This window comes from Arvicola amphibius, chromosome 14 (assembly GCF_903992535.2).
Source record: "Arvicola amphibius chromosome 14, mArvAmp1.2, whole genome shotgun sequence".
Classification (NCBI taxonomy): Eukaryota; Metazoa; Chordata; class Mammalia; order Rodentia; family Cricetidae; genus Arvicola; species Arvicola amphibius.
In genome coordinates, this window is record NC_052060.1 from 9,585,418 (window position 1) to 9,602,223 (window position 16,806).

At 45.6% G+C, this 16,806-nt stretch overlaps 1 protein-coding gene across 3 annotated transcripts in view; it reads right to left on the reverse strand.

The window, feature by feature from the left end:
- LOC119800732 (myomegalin-like) overlaps positions 1–16,806 on the reverse strand; it is a 184,366-nt gene that overhangs the window by 127,588 nt on the left and 39,972 nt on the right. For all 3 annotated transcript variants that reach the window (XM_038310930.1, XM_038310929.1, XM_038310932.1), the window contains exon 4: positions 8,151–8,261. In XM_038310930.1, coding sequence (XP_038166858.1) covers positions 8,151–8,261 — 111 coding nt within the window. The remainder of the gene's footprint in view (positions 1–8,150; positions 8,262–16,806) is intronic.

Here is a 16,806-nt window from a genome sequence, read left to right on the forward strand (position 1 = left end):
CTACATGCCTGGGCTACTGTCCAACGCGCTACAGTACTGAATACCACCAGCAACTGAAGCGCCACACTAGTGGCGTATCTAAACACCTAAGAAGACACAGGACGATCTTAACAATGGGATAGAAGTCAGCAGATCTGTAGAGGACCTGGCTTGTGAACGGAGCCTGAGCGACTGGAAGCTGCTTGTGGTCAGGGGGAAACAGCCAAGTGAATGAATGAGAAGGCCTGGCGTGCTTCTCAACACACCACTGTGGACTTTATGAACACTGGATCATTGGGCTACATCAAACTTGCCTTTAGTTTTTTTTTTCATTAATAATTAGCCTTAGCTTATTGTAACTTCTTTACTTTGTAAACTTCTAATTTATTTTATTTTGGCTCTTTCGTAATAGCAAGTTAAAATATAAACACATTATACAGCAAAAAATATACTGTACATATACTGTACAAAAATATTTTTTAAAAAGATTTATTTATTTATTATGTATACAGTAGTCTCAGTATTCTGCCTACATGTATGCCTGCAGGCCAGAAGAGGGCACCAGATCTCATTACAGATGGTTGTGAGCCACCTTGTGGTTGCTGGGAATTGAACTTAGGACCTTTAGACAAGCAGATGGTGCTCTTAACCACTGAGCCATCTCTCCAGCCCCAAAAATATTTTTATATTCTTATCCTGACAGGTTTTTGCTATTTAATTTTTTTCTTTTTAAACTCTTCTATTTAAAAAAGAAAACTAAGACAGGCCTATGAGGGTCAGTATCATCTACATCACTGTGTCTTGCCCATCCTCCGCCACCCCTATCTCCTCCCCTGTCCATCCTGTCCCTTATGGAAGATCCTCAGGGCACTAATGGAACCACCTGTCATCTCCTATGACAGATGATTTCTGACATCACCCCTGCAGGACCTGCCTGAGGCTACTCTTAAATTAACCTTTTCATTTTGATAAGTAAAGGGAGATTATTTTAATCCAATGGTAAAATCTATAGTAGCCAGGCATGGTGACCCACACCTTTAATCCCAGCACTCGGAAGGCAAAGGCAGTTGGAAATGTATATCTGTAAGTTTGAGGCCAGCCTGGTCTATATAGTCGAGTTCCAGGACAGCCAGGGCGACACTGAAAGACCCTGTCTCAAACAAAACAAAATAATAATAATAATTACTATTATAGTGCAGTAAACACTATAATAAAATTATAATAATAAATTTATAATAAATAAAAAATGAGAAGTATGATCTTCTGTTATTATAAAGCATCCCATGTGGTGCCCAGCGTATGTGCTACGCTTTCATGGACCTGACTGTGCCCTAGGTTCCGCTCACATTAGCACCACCACAAACATGAAGATAAAGTACCTTTCTAAAGTGTTACAAAGACTCTGACATTTATAGGCAATAGGAATTGTTTAGCTTCATTAGAAGCTCATGGGCCCCCATCATATATGTAATCCTTCACATAACATTGTTATGTGGCACATGGTCTATATTTGCTCAGGTTAAATCAGCAGTGAGAGAGGGAACCAAGGTCCAACGTCAGGAGCACCGCATCCACAGCTTAGTAATATCATAACAGCAGGAGGAGGGCAATTCAGTGAGTACTAAAATCAGGAGGTCGCTCACCGTAGCTATGAAAGTATGCGACATCCAAGCCTCAAAGATTGTCCAGAAACAGGATCGTCTAATCTCAAAGATGAGAAAATTGGCTGGCAAGGTGGCTCAGCCAGCAAAGGTGCTTGTTACTGTCATTGAATCGGAGTTCAATTTTTGGATCCCACATGATGGAAGTGGTGTAGGAGGGTCATCTGTCTATGTGTTACTTTCATTGGTTAAATAAAGAAACTGCCTTGGCTTTTGATAGGACAGCAGCTTAGACAGGCAGAATAGACAAAACAAAAGGCTGGGAGAAAGACGCCATGACTCTCCTCTCCGAGATGGACACTGGTTAGACTCATGCCGGTAAGCCACAGTCAAGTGGCCATACACATTAATGGAGATGGGTTAATCTAATATGTAAGAGTTAGCCAATAAGGGGCTAAAACGAATGGGCTAGGCAGTGTTTAAATGAATACAGTTTCCGTGTAATTATTTCGGGTAAAGCTAGCCAGGAGTCAGGCTGCGGGAGGCAGTCCGCCGCTCCTTTTACTACATGGAAGGAGAGAACTGACTCCTGCAAGCTGCACACACACAGACACACACGCACACATGCACACGCACACGCGCACACACGCGCACACACACACGCATACACACGCACACACGCATGCACGCACACACGCACACGCACGCACACATGCACACACATACACACATGCACGCACACACACGCACACACACGCACACACACGCACACATACACACACATACAAACACACACGCACGCACACACACGCACACATGCACACAAATGCACACACACGCGCACACACACTAAAATATTTAAAAACTTTAAAGGTAAGATAACTAAAGAGGTTTCAGTCTCAAACCAGGCAGCTCATGGCTCATAAAGGAAGGGCTCACAGCCCTCTCCTACTTCTCTATCTAAAGGCCAAATTCACTTTCATCTTCCAATATTATTGCTAATTTCATTTTGGAAGAACTTCTCATGACAAATCAAAGTATAGCTGGAGAGGTGGCTCAGTGGTCCAGAATGCATGCTGGTTTTCTGGAGGACCCGAGTTCGTTTCTCAGCACCCAGGTTGAGTGATTGACAGCCACTTGTAACACTAACTCCAGGGGTCCCGCATGGCACCAGCACTCACGGGTGTATACCCCGCCATGTAGGTATAACTAAAATAATAAATGAATATTTTAAAAGCTAAGAATAAAAGTATGAAACCATACCCAGTTAAGTTAGATTCTTTTCAAAAGTGTGAACATTATAGAAGCAATTCTTCAAAGAAAACCAACGCTTACGATGCGCACATTCTCTGGGATCGTTAGTCATACACTGACTCATCCGGTCCAGGATGACAGCATCCCATTTCTCTTCGCTTTCTGCTTAGGCGACCCAGCCTCATCACACTTTAAATTCCACTTTTAGGATGCAACCCTTAGGCTTTTGAAAAGCACAGAAGTCTGGGCAAGAAAATAATCCTCATGGGGCTAAAGACTAGAGACGGGCTGGTGGTTTTCAGGGTGCTGTCTGGAGACCACATGTTGATCACACAGCAGTGGCTCTCATGCATTCCAGCACTGGGCACAGTTCTAGCGGCCACACACTCAGCTAATGAGAGGAGATGCAGGGTTAGGTAAGAAAAATAAGCAGGTTGGCCAAGACTCCACCCCGAAATGACTTACAGAGCAGCTGCCATCTGGCAATGCTCTGAAGCCTGTCCTGCAAGGAGTGGGCCATACCTAGCTCTGGACCACCTGCAGTGTTAACTATCTCTTTCCTTCCATCCGCAGGACCAGAGCTATAAGCCTGGCAGTGGTTTACTCCTTAGCTTGAGTTACATAGTCAAAATGATAACCCATGCCTTCCTCTAAAGAACTGAACCTACAATTACTGTTTGCTACCACGAGGGGGAAGTAGTCCCTAATCACTGAGGAATATGTAAGCGTTTATCTGTGCTAAAGGTAGGAGCCAGATGGATCAGGACCGGAAAAATTTCAGAATCAATTAACCTGGGCTCATAGGGGCTCACAGAGACTGAACTGCCAAGCAGAAGTCTTGAATGGGACAACGAGACTGACCTAGGCCCTCTGCACATGTTACCTGGTGTTGCTTGGTCTTCTTGTGGTACTCCTAACTGGAAGCAGGGCTCTCTCTAACTCTGTTGCCTGCTTTTGGGACCCTTTCCTCTTGTAGGGTTGGTTGCCTTGTCTAGCATTTATAGGAGAGGACGTGCCTAGTCTCACTGCAACTTGATACACCATGACTTGATATCCATGGGAGGCCTGCCCTTTTCTGAAGAGAAATGGAGGAGGAGTGGATGGGGGCGGGGACAGCAAGGGACACTGGGAGGAGAGGAGATAGGGAAAACTATGGTCCAGGATGTTAAAAAGTTAATTAAAAAAAAAGAGCCATCAAGGTCATGCTCCACAGTGAGGGAGAAAAATAGATTTCATAATAAAGTGGAAGTTCAGGAATCAAAGACAAACCTAGCTCTAAATCACAAAAAAGTGTTTATTTATATAATACTTTAAATTTTTAATTATATATATACTTTTAATTTTTAATTACATACATAATTAAATTATTTTAATATCTGTAAAAAACTGAAGCTTCAAGGCTGTTCATTCAGCTAGTTTCAAAGAATCCATTTTTATGTGTAACTCAGTATTCTCATAAACCTATGGCTGACATGATTTTTAATTTTACTTTCTCAGCTCTCCAAAAGGCCTAAACAGAAGAAACTCTAGAGCACTTTTTAAATGTGCTTTTAAGTTGATGATTTTCGGCTTTGGCATAGCTCTAGTTCTTATAGTTTCTCTTACAGAAAAAACCCACATAACTTATTCCACAATAAAGAATTCATCCACTTCAGTGCCTCCTCTGTTTCTCTCTCTCTCCTTGTTTCTATCTCTCTCTCTTTCTTTCTTTCTTTCTTTTTTTTTTTTTTTTTGGTTTTTCGAGACAGGGTTTTTTAGAGCCTGTCCTGGTGTCCTGGAACTAGCTCTTGTAGACTAGGCTGGCCTCGAACTCACAGAGATCCGCCTGCCTCTGCCTCCTGAGTGCTGGGATTAAAGGTGCGCGCCACCACCGCCCGGCTCTCTCTCTTTCTTTAAACCACTCAACTACCTAAGGAAGACTTGACACTTGCATAGAGAAACACAGACCCTCTTCCCAGTCTTGTTCTCCCAGTTTCCCGGAAGCTGTCATGGTGGAATGCTTGATTGTCTCACACTAAGACAGTAATTTTTCCCTCTTAAGTACCAAAATCTAAAACAAAACAAAACAAAAAGATGATCTATCCCTAAAAGACTTGCAGTAACATGTTCATAAGCACTGGTTTTCTTTAAAGAATTACTTACACAACACTCACATTTTTGCAGAGGTTCTAACTTAACTTATTATAGTTTCATATTTTTATTTCTAAAGAAATGTTTGTCCAACATGAGAGAGAAACCAAAGCTAAGAATAGTAACAGCTGGCATCAGAACGACTTGACTTTCTGGGTGGCGCTAGGCATGTGACCCCTGCTGTCTCACCACAACTAACTAATCTTCCCAACCTAAAGGAATCAGGATGCGAAGAGCAAACATGGACACAAGCTGCATCATTATGGCCACAGTCTAGTTGAACCTCTATTTCATTTTTTAAACATCTCCATAACTACTAGCAAGTGTATAATGATTACCCTCTCATATGAATGTGACATGATTACATTTACAAAGTAGTTGATGGAAATTTTCTTTCATCTTCATGGCTGTTATTTATTTGTACAGCAAATGAGTTTCAGCGCCTGCAGCATTATTCGCAGCATCGGTGCTGTGGAGGCTGGACCAAGTCTGAAGAAGTTAAACAGTTTGTCTGGTGGTTGCCTGGGGCTCTTGGTGCCATGTTTCCCCAATCCCTGGCTCTTCTATCAAAGCGAACTTTTCTGGTTTCTCTTAACCCCTCATCACTACGTACTGGGATAGATCTTTTTTTTTTTTCGCCTATGATATTAATCATTAAAAATGGCAAGCTAGGAAGCAGACTCAGTGATTGAAAGCATTGACTATACTTCCAGAGGCGTGTCCAGCTCCCAGCAACCACATGGCAGCTCACAACTGTCTGTAACGCCAGTATGGGATCGGACACCCTCACACAGATGTACACGAAAATAAAACACCAATGCGCATGAAATAAAAATAAATAAAAATTTAAAAAAACTGGCAAGCTGGACACCATGATGTATTCCTATATTCCCAGCACTCAAGGGGTTGAAGCAAGACAATTAGGTTAGAGGGATACACAGTGAGATCTCATCTCAATGTGTTCTACCCTCCAGATGAAAAAAACAACCCAAGTTAAAACAAACAAAACAAAAACAACAAAGCAGGGTCTCATATAAGCCAGGTTGGCTTCCACAGCCCAGGATTATCTAGAACTTTCGACTTTTTGCCTCCACTTCCAGAATACTAAGATTCTCGGTATGCATCACTATGGTCAGGCCATGCAGTGCTGGGGATCAAACCCGGGGCCTCATGCATGCTAGGCAAGCACCCAACCAGCTGAGCTATCTTCGGAGCCCTTAACCCAGCCTTGAGTGCAACATTTTTCAACCTGTGAGTCATGACCCCTCTGGAGGTCGCATATCAGTTACCCTGCACATCAGATATTTACATTACCACTCATAGCAAAGTAGCAAAATTACAGTTACAAAGTAGCAAAATTACAGCTACAAAGTAGCAAAATTACAGTTACGAAGCAGCAAAATTACAGCTACAAAGTAGCAAAATTACAGTTACAAAGTAGCGATGAAATAACTGTGTGGTTGGGGGTCAGCTCAGTGTGCGGAACTGAAGCATTAGGAAGGTTGGGAACCGCTGCTTTCGTGGTTTCCAGCAGCTGAAACCAAAGGGAATAGTAACGTGACAGTAACTGGGTGAGATGGGAAAAGGAACACATCCCTGGAACCGTATGAGACAACGGCTGCCTGACCACTGTGTTCACGTAAGACCAAGCAGAGTTACCTGCGTGCGATCCAGTGGCAGGATGGATCCAGTAAAAGGATTGTCACCCCAACCTGTGACTTTGTGTGTGACTCCCTCTCCTATACCCCGAGGCAGCTGCCAGAGTCTAGTGAATCACTTTTCCAGGAGAGAAATGGTGCCCTGTGTCATCCCACACCAAGCAAAGAGCAGCAGTGAGCCAACTGAGTCAAGCAGCCGTCACCTGATTGAGGGCAAAAGAAAAAAAAAACAAACCCTTTTCCTCCAGTGATCTCCAAGTTGCCCCTCTTCTGCCATACTTTGGGGACCGTTCATGGAAACACTTCTTCCTCCTATTCCTACCCAGAGGCCCACACTACCCTGCGTCCTCCCCCACCTGCGTTACCAAGTTATCAAGTCCCTTGGACCTCCGACACCTTCCCAGGAAAGACACTCACTATACAGCCATAGAAAAGATGAAGATGAGCCTGGAGGAAATGGCATTCAGAAAAGAGGGAACAGATTAAATCTCCCAGAATCAACAGTCCGTACTAATTGACTCTACCAAACCCTGAAATCCCATGGCTATCACGTGCGCTCCTTCTCAGACTTAGCAGGCCCCCGTGAACTGAACTGACCAAACAATCACGGAGGTGTCACAGACACCAGTTGTTTCTCAGATTCAAACGCTATCTGGTGGCTTCTAAGGTTCCCTGGAGCCTCCTGGGGTCAAGGAGGCTTGTGTAGCTCTCTGGAGCAAACAGCTGGGCATTTAAAAGGGAACTCTGATCAAATTCGAGGCAACCAGCTGTAGGCACCTGTACTACTTCAGATCCTCTTGCCCAAACCCCAGGAGGCCTGAGGAAATCAATGTAGTGACCAGCCAGGAAATTTAATCCTTGTTACTAGCAGGACTTGAAGTCCTTTCACAAACAGGCTGTCTCATCTCACTCTCCAGCGCTGCCAGCTCCGTCACATCAATCAAGGCAGCCCTGCCTGCCTAGGAGGCGTCTCTCCCTCCCACCTCACTCCACTGTCCGTGGGGATCCTCTTTTTCATTCTAGCGCAAACAATTCCTAGGTTTAAAATGTCTCATGTTCCGTTGCGAACGTGTGTCTGCCTGAACACCTTCAAAGGAAAACACGAATTTCTCAAGAAAAGAATTATGCTTCGTGGTCTCTTCTTCATACCACCGTATTTTCTGCTAAGACCCAGAGCTGGAAAAGGCCTGAACGTGTGACCTGAGTTACATCCCCCACGCTCACTTTAAAATGCAAATTGCTGTGCTTCCCCATCCAGTCTTTAAACCGGAGTGTCTGGGGTGAACACAGAATCTACATTTCAGTCGGGCTGTGTCGAACCTCTGGAGCCTCTCTGGCTGTACACAGCCCCCTCCCGCTGCAGAGGACGAAGGAGAGAAGCCGGCCCTAGAGAGGGGAGTGGGCTTATCCCAGGTCACGGGAAAGCACCCAGATGTAGAGCCTGGTCCCTCGGGCTGCTGAGCTCTCATCTCGCCCGGTTCAGACCAGCAGTCCCAGGCGCTCACTCCCCTGCCCCACCGTCACTCACCCGCTTGTAGACGTCCTCCCGGCTGGCCTCATACTTCTGTTGTATGCGCTCCTCCAGGAAGTAGATGCGCAGCTTGAGGCTGAAGTTCTCCTTCTTCAGGTCATTGAGGTGCTGGGACAGAGTGCGATATCCATTAGACATGGTGGGCGACCCATGGGGAGGAGCATGCCCAATCGCCCCCTCACCCCAGGAACACAGTACAGCCTTGCCGCAGCATGGAGCTGGCGGACAGAGACGCTGAGGAAGCTGTGGGACCTCGGAGGCTAAGGCGACATAGCCCCTGGTGGTGCGCTCCAGGACCTGGGACTGGTCTCTCTGCTCTGGGAGCTGGTGCGCAGCGCGCTTTCTTTTTTTACCTCGGGGAGATATTTGCGGAATCCCTGACGGAGGAACATGCTGTGTGAACTCAGACACAAGTGGCAGTAACCTGACTCCAGGACAGGGCTGTCACTCTGTCCCCCCCCACCCCCCACCCCCGGCCTCCAGGCCCAAGTGTGGTCATTTAGTAGCTGTTTGGAAAGAGAAGGGCTGACCCCCTCCCCGTTTTGGGGGTGGTTAAGGTGGCCCTGGAGTTGCAAAGGCAAGAGGAAACTAGGAGGGGGTGGGGGAAGGGAGGCAGACAGAAGCAAGAAACAAGGTTGCTATGGAGAGAACGCATATCCACAAAATGGCCCACAGAATAGGGACCAGAGCCAAATAACCTCTTTCTACCAGGTACAAACCTTAAGGCGCTACAGACCAGAGTCCACTTCCCTTAGTGACACAATGCTCAACCTCAACCCCAGCTGTGTCTTCCAGCTGTTCTCCCAGCCCATTTTCTGTCCCAGGGCTGTTGGTTCATAGCCTTTATTCCCAGGCTCCCTGCTCCCTGACACACCACACAGCCTCAAAACAAGAGTGAATCTTGACTGAGAGGGACCTTTGGAAACTGTTTTTCAGTGGAGCAAGGGAGGCCCACGGGTTCCTCCCTTTGGGGAATAAGTGTGGGAGTTCTGAGGGGGTGGTGGGGAGCAGCCAGAATCCCGGAGACCAGAGATTCAGCCACTCACTGGTTCTTAACTCCCACACCTGCCTAAGGGAGCCAGGCCTTCATCAGCAGATCCTGCTCATAAAGCAAATTAGATCCTTGAGTGACAGCTGCAACATTAGCAGGAAGTATTATTTAGAACACACCACATGGGGCTTTGAAGGTGACTGGGAGACAGCCTCAAAGCTCTGGTCCCAAAAAAGGTTCTTGATTTGATAATACCAGGTTGGAAAAGAATTACTATTAACGCCTGAGATAAAGAAAATCTAAAATTTTTATATTTAGTGCAAGCATTGACTTCTTTCCCAACCTACCTACTTTTCATTTTTTCCCATTCCTTTTTTTTTTTTGACAGAGTTTCTCTGTGTAACAGCCCTAGCTCTTGTAGATCAAGCTGGCCTCAAACTCACAGACATCAGCCTGCCTCTGCCTCCTGAGTGCTGGGATTAAAGGTGTGTGCCACCAATGTTCTGGACCTTAATAAAGCCAACCTTTCCCCAGTATTCAGAGGTTGCATACATAGCTAGGCTGTGGTGTGCACACCTTTAATCCCAGCACTCAAGCAGAGGCAGAGGCAGAGGCAGAGGCAGAAGCAGGAGGATCTCTGTGAGTTCGAGGCCAGCCTAGTTTACAGAGCTAGTTTCCAGACAGCCAAGGCTACACAATGAAACCCTGCCTCGAAAAACCAACCAACCAACCAACCAACCCACCCACCCACCCACCCAACCAACCAACCAACCAAACAAACAAACAAAAAAAAAAAAAGAGAGAGAGAGAAAAGGTGAAGATAGGAATAATCCCCAAAGTACAGAGTGGTCACACAGTTGGTCACATGGTAAGGTATGATCTGTGCTGTAATCTTTCAAATCTTTGTCTTTTAAACTTTTTCTATTTTACACTGCAACACAAACACACACACACAATTATTCAATTATGAGTTATAATCTGATATTTTCTATTTCTCTTTTTGGGAGTGACCTGTTAAATTGACTTACTGAACAGTAGATAGATAAATCTTAACCTGTAGTTTGAAAACCTTTGACTCTAAGGGAACCTAGAACAAAGAAGGAATAGTTCCTGCTGGGAGGCTAACAGAGAGCGCTCTACCAGCAACCGCACTTGGCCATGAAAGACAGAAAAAGTTTGAGTGGGAGGCTGGAGAGATGGCTCAGAGGTTAAGAGCATTGCCTGCTCTTCCAAAGGTCCTGAGTTCAATTCCCAGCAACCACATGGTGGCTCACAACCATCTGTAAAGGGGTCTGGTGCCCTCTTCTGGCCTTCAGGCATAGACACAAACAGAATATTGTATACATAATAAAATAAATAAAAAAAATTTAAAAATGTTTGAGTGAATGGCCTGGCTTCAGGAGTGCAGAATTAGAATCGTGCAATGGAACAGTCTATTTTTCTAAAAAGATAAGCTTGTAAATCCTCTCTTACATTTTAAGCCAAAAATATTTCACATTAAAAAAAAATCTACTCTTTTAAAAGTCTGCACATAAAAATTCTACATGCTTGCTAAACCCTTAACTTTCAGAAGAAGTGGAGAAGACTAAGCGTTAGTGACGATGAGGCTGAAAGTCAAAACTCAAATCCCACTTTTCTGAACACTGTGCTATGTTCCTGTAACCCCAGCCTCTCAGGAGGCTGAGGCAGGAGGATTACTGCTGCGTAGGTTTGAGGCCAGCCTGTCTCACATCCAGCTACAGACTTCCTGATATTAGTTCTGTTACTAACCATCTGTGTGAGCTGAAGACATACTCCTCTGTACACAGAATCCGCCTCATCTAGAAAACGAAGTGGCCGGGGCAGGGTCTAAACACCTCAAGGTAATGAGTATGATTACTTCGCTTTTGCTCAAGGGGGGTCAGATTGGCAGAGCGTAGCTAGTGTCTAGTTAGGCTTTGGCTGTCTTTGTGGAAGAGTTGTTTTTTAAAACCATATACAACAATTTCATAAAAGGAAATAGGAGTGGGTAAGGATTCATGTTATCCCCACGTAGCTGAGGTTTCCCTGCACACTGGGCCTATTTCCTTTTCTCTTTCCTCCTCTCCCACCCCTTTCCTGTGGAGCTTGGTTGATTTATTTTGTTTGTTTTGTTTTGGACCAGTCCCTTAATGCTATCTCTTTTTTTTTTTTTTTTTTTTTTTTTTTTTTTTTTTTTTTTTTTTTTTGGTTTTTCGAGACAGGGTTTCTCTGTGGCTTTGGAGCCTGTCCTGGAACTAGCTCTTGTAGACCAGGCTGGTCTCGAACTCACAGAGATCCGCCTGCCTCTGCCTCCTGAGTGCTGGGATTAAAGGCGTGCGCCACCACCGCCCGGCATGCTATCTCTTTTGTGATGGTAAGTCCTTACCTGTCTGGGTTTCTTTCTATCCACACTCTCTCCCTTAGAGAGTTTCATCCACTTCCAGGGCTATGTGCTTTATGTCCCACATTGTGAGTATGTGCCTTACTGGGAGGTCGAAAGGGAAAGACAGCCAGGGAAGTGTTGTCATGAAGTCTGTTGTGAGGAAGGGAAGGTTAAGTTGAGCTCTCCAGCAAAACATTGGGTGTGTGGAATCCAACCACGTCTGCTAGAATCTGCCTTAGCCATCTACCCTTCAGAGTACAGCCAAGGAAATGCCTTCAGAGTCCTTCATGGGCATCTCATCCATCCCTCGGGCTAGAGAGAAAACACCATCACATTTCTTTAAGACATCCCATTCTTTTCATCTTTTAATTCTTGGTTGGAAATCCACAAAATATCGTACCGTCCCTCCCCTGGCTGTCTTTCCCCTTTGACCTCCCAGTAAGGCAAATACTCACAATGCCAAGCTTTCATATGGTGTCTTTTGATGTTGCTTTTATCATCTGGGTGGATGATTGAGACTATTTAGAATTATGTGACTTCTCATGTAAACTCTAACCTCCCTAGCCATCTATGGCCATCCAGGTAAAAAGGGCCACTGAGTCACGTGTCTGCCCCTCAGCCTCTGTAACAACCAAAAGCCACTTCTGCAGCAACAGTCAACCCACAGCGCTGCTCCAGGCTACTTACAATTATTTCAATCAGAGTAGGGTGGCTTGGGGGCTGGCCAGGAATTGGTTGTACCTACCTTCCCTCAGCTTAGTATTTATAAAGCACTCCCTAAAAAAAAAAAAAATCAGCAGATTCAAGCCATAAACAAAGGACATTGAGCCTCTAGTTCGCAATCCTAGAGAAACTAAGTAATAAGGTGAACCCAAAGAAAAACATATATAGATCCTCCTGGAAACTGGAAGCAGACAAGATGGCCAGGCAAAAGTTGGGAGCATGGGGGTGGGGGTGGGGCGGGAGAAAGGGGAAATGGGGAGAGAGAAGGGAGAAGGGGAGGATTGGGGAGAGCTTGGGGGAGTGGGATGGTTGAGATGGAGGAAGGACGGATATGGGAGCAGGGAAGAAGATATCTACATTAAGGGAGTCATTTTAGGGTTGGCAAGAGACTTGACTCTAGAGGGGTTCCCAGGTACCCACGGGGATGTCCCCAGCTAGGTCCTTGGGCAGCAGAGGAAAGGGTGCCTGAACTGGCCTTGCCCCATAGTCACACTGATGAATATCTTGAATATCGCCATAGAACCTTCATCTGGCGATGGATGGAGATAGAGACAGAGACCCACATGGGAGCACTGGACTGAGCTCCCAAGGTCCAATTGAAGAGTAGAAGGAGGGAGAAGATGAGCAAGGAAGTCAGGACCGTGAGGGGTTGGTCCACCCACTGAGACGGTGGAACTGATCTAATGGGAGCTTACCAAAGCCAGCTGGACTGAGACTGAAAGAGCCTGTGATCAAACCGGACTCTCTGAAAGTGGCTGACAATGAGGGCTGACTGAGAAGCCAATGATAATGGCACTGGGATTTGTCTCTACTTCATGTACTGGCTTTTAGGGATCCTAGTCTGTTTGGATGAACACCTTCCTAGGCCTTGGACCTCCCACAGGGCAGGGTACCCTGCCCTCTCTTAGGGCTGGAGGGGGAGGGGGGAAGAGTGAGTGAAGGAGTAGGAGGGAAATGGGAGGAAGGAAGGAAGTGGAAATTTTGAATGGTAATATTTATAAAGCAATAAAAATCAGTGGAGTTAATGAATAGATAAGTACTCTGAGATTTGTGACTTGTTTTACTAATCCACTTTGCTATAAATGGGTTAGCTTGCCTAGATTGATTTCAGGAAGATGACAGGCACCAAGAACTTTCCTACTTCGAGCACAAAGGGCTAGGGCACACTCCCCCTTCCAGCTGGCCTTATAATAATTACACCTTAGCTGGATGTGCCCTTCATCCATGCCTCCCTGACTCCTCTAAGTAGACTCCTTCACTTCTCCACAGTGTAAGACATTGTCCCCCGCCTTCCCCCAAAGCCTTAAAAATAAACTCTATTGCTCTTCTGGACTGTGTAAAACCCACCCCATTGCCTTCCGGCCCAGCACACTTTCTCCAACATTAAATAAATCTTGTGACCAAGAAAATAATCTGCCTCTGTGTCCTCCGTTGAATTTGAAACTTTGTAAGGGTTAGTTTTACTAGTTCCAAAGAAATCACACTCTCTTAAAATGGTACCTGTAGGACAATGTTATTCTGTTCACTTACCTTCCTAAGTTTATATGCCCAGGAGAACCTCTTCCATGAGGTTCATATTCACCTCACTGGTAGAAATCTCCAGTTGAACATTAATATCTCACGCTTGTGATATCAAAACTGGATTCCTAATCATCCTAGAAAATGTTCTTTCCTCGTTGGAGCCCATTCCAATTTGTTTTTTTTTTTTTTTTTTTTTGTGGTTTTCCGATACAGGGTTTCCCTGTAGTTTCTAGAGCCTGTCCTGGAACTAGCTCTTGTAGACCAGGCTAGCCTCGAACTCAGAGATCCGCCTGCCTCTGCCTCCCGGGTGCTGGGATTAAAGGCATGCGCCACCACCGCCTGGCCCAGCCCATTCCAATTTGATGCAGCTCAGGATTGGCAGCTGGTGAGGCCAAAGCCTCTGAGTGACTCCTGACTCATTTTCTATCACATGCAGTTCTCATGTGTCTCATGTGTCTAGTTTCTAATACACACGCATTGGAAATATGCATCGTAGATGCCAGGTACCGTAGCATCTCTACCACAGTGTCCCAAATGCCATGACTCCTCTCCCATGGTACTTGATAGTGCCCTTTCCTGGTGTCCCTGCTTCTGCCTTTGTTGGTCAATCTCCTTCCCTGAGCACAGTGGCTGTGTGACCCTGCTGAAATACTCCCTGTCGCTTCTCTCCGGGAAACTGCCCCATCTAACTCCAAGTAGATGATGATGACGGTTCATTGGCCCTTCAAGACCAGGCCCCTGGCTGGTCCTTCCCTCCCGCTACTCTGTGCTTTCCTTTCCTTTGCTGTGCTCCCCGCCTGCACAGGTTGTTCCAGACACACTGGCTACTTGAGTGTTTTCTCAAAAACAGTAATGAGCCTCGTTCCTCGGGGCCTCTGAGATGGTCCTGCGGCCCGGTATGTTCCTTCCCTAGACTTCTTTTTACATGGTACCTCATTTAAAACTACAGCCCACCCCACACCTCATCCAGTGCCCCTTGTCACCCTGTGTTTTAAGAGTCCATTGCACTATAATCTCTTGACTCTGCATTTATCCATTCATTGTGTTTCTCCCTGTCGGCACGAGCTTTCCATGGAAAAGTGCGATGGCTCTGTTCTATCACCAGAACCAAAAATGATGCTTTGTATACAGAAGGTGCTCAATAAGAGAGTGCCACGTAAAAGAACAACCAGTAACAACCATCTGTTCTCGATGGTTTGATTATGCCAAAATTCGATCTGCATTCCTGAAGGCATTTCTCCTTAGAAGCAGTTTGTTTGGTATAGAGAGCAGTCCAGCAAACCAACGTCATCAATGCAGAATCTGGACTGTCTACGGGAGCTCCGAATTGAGGAGCAATAATATATGAAAATTACAACCCAGCGATACTGCGAACTCCACAGACAGGAAAAATGAAATGAATTCTTCAGGGGAGGTTATCCACGAAGGTTCCACAGAGAAGTGGCAATTCTTTTTTCTTAAAGGATGAATCAAGTCTGCATGGCTTGGGGAAGCCGAACTAAAGAGCACAGCAGGCTAAGTAGACTCAAGCCTAGGGACCGGCACCCTTTGGGGAGATCCCTGTTGAGGAGGTCTTGACATCAGGTGAGAACCCAAGAGTTTCCTCCTTGAGGCAGGTCCTGGCTCTCTGTATGGACAAAAGATGAGGCAAAAGATGGTGGGTAGGGAAGGCCAGGAACTGCACATGCACAAGGCTTTTTTCTTTCCTTGCATTTTCTTTTCCTTCCTTCCTTCCTTCCTTCCTTCCTTCCTTCCTTCCTTCCTTCCTTCCTTCCTTCCTTTTCTTTCTTTCGTTCTTCCTGTTTTTTGTTTACTGCTTTTGTTCTGAAGCTTTGCAAGCAGAATCCTTCACGTTGGTCTGTATACTGACTTAGTACACGGGGTCCTCCAGGCCTGTGTGTCTGCAGAAGATCCTCATGGCTTAAGGCATAAACTGTGGGCTCTAAGCGCTTCCACTTAGATCTTCCTGTCCCCAACAGTGCACTTCAGATTCTTTCCTCTCCCTTCCAAACATTTTCCTTCTGGAGATAAATGTCTCTCCTCTGGTCCTTCTTGAGTTTCTTCCTTCTGTGTCTTCTATAATATATTAGTTCAGTCTTGAAATAAGACTGTAATAATGACTCCATCAGTGCCAGCAGCAGGAAGAGAATTACCACCCAGCTGTCGTATGTCATGCTCCACTAACATAACCAACTGTCAAGTCAGTCTAAAAAACTCAGCTTGACATTCGCTTAATCATATTCAGACCCCCCCACCCAGATAGCTCCCATAATGGAATTGCTTGAAAACACATTATTCTCTTAGCAATTTTTATCCTAAAAACATAGTTCCTCTTCATTAGAATTGATTAATCGTCTGGATAGACTCCATCTTTTCCAACTGTAATATAAATTCTATAATTTAAACTCAACTAACTGGATGTCGGTGATATTTCATATTTTATGTTGCTTGGGAGAAAATGTAGCTTTAAAAAAGTTTAAGTGGCGAACCAAGGAATGCAAGGAAAGTGTTTTAAGAGTCCCTGTGTGATGAATTTGAAATTACCTAGGAGATGGCCCTGGGTCAGTATATGAGGGAGGGTCCAGAAAGTGTAACTAAAGAGGGAAGGCCTACCCTGAATGTGGGAAATACTAACAGCGTGGTGGGGCCTCAGAATGGCTGAAAAATAACCAAGTGGGGAAGAGCTGGGCGCAGCATTCACCTCTCTGTTTCCTGCCTGTGGGCGGGGTGTAACCAGCCACCTCCTGCTCCCTTCACAGCCAGAGCTGCTGATGTGGGAGAGTTCTTCTGTTTTAATAAAGAAACTGCCTTGGCCAGCCCTTAGGTGGGTGGAGTAGACAGAACAGGAAGAAGGAGGTGAGGTAGATGGCGCAGTCAGATGCCACACCTCTCCTAAGTTAGTCAGACTGCCTGCCGTGCCTCTCCTCAGTGAGAGAGATGCCATGAAGCCAGCCACCAGGCCAGACGCGATGCAGCTCCAGCCCTAGATGGACGTAAGTTAGAATCTTTCTGGTAAGGCATCACTTTGTGGTGCT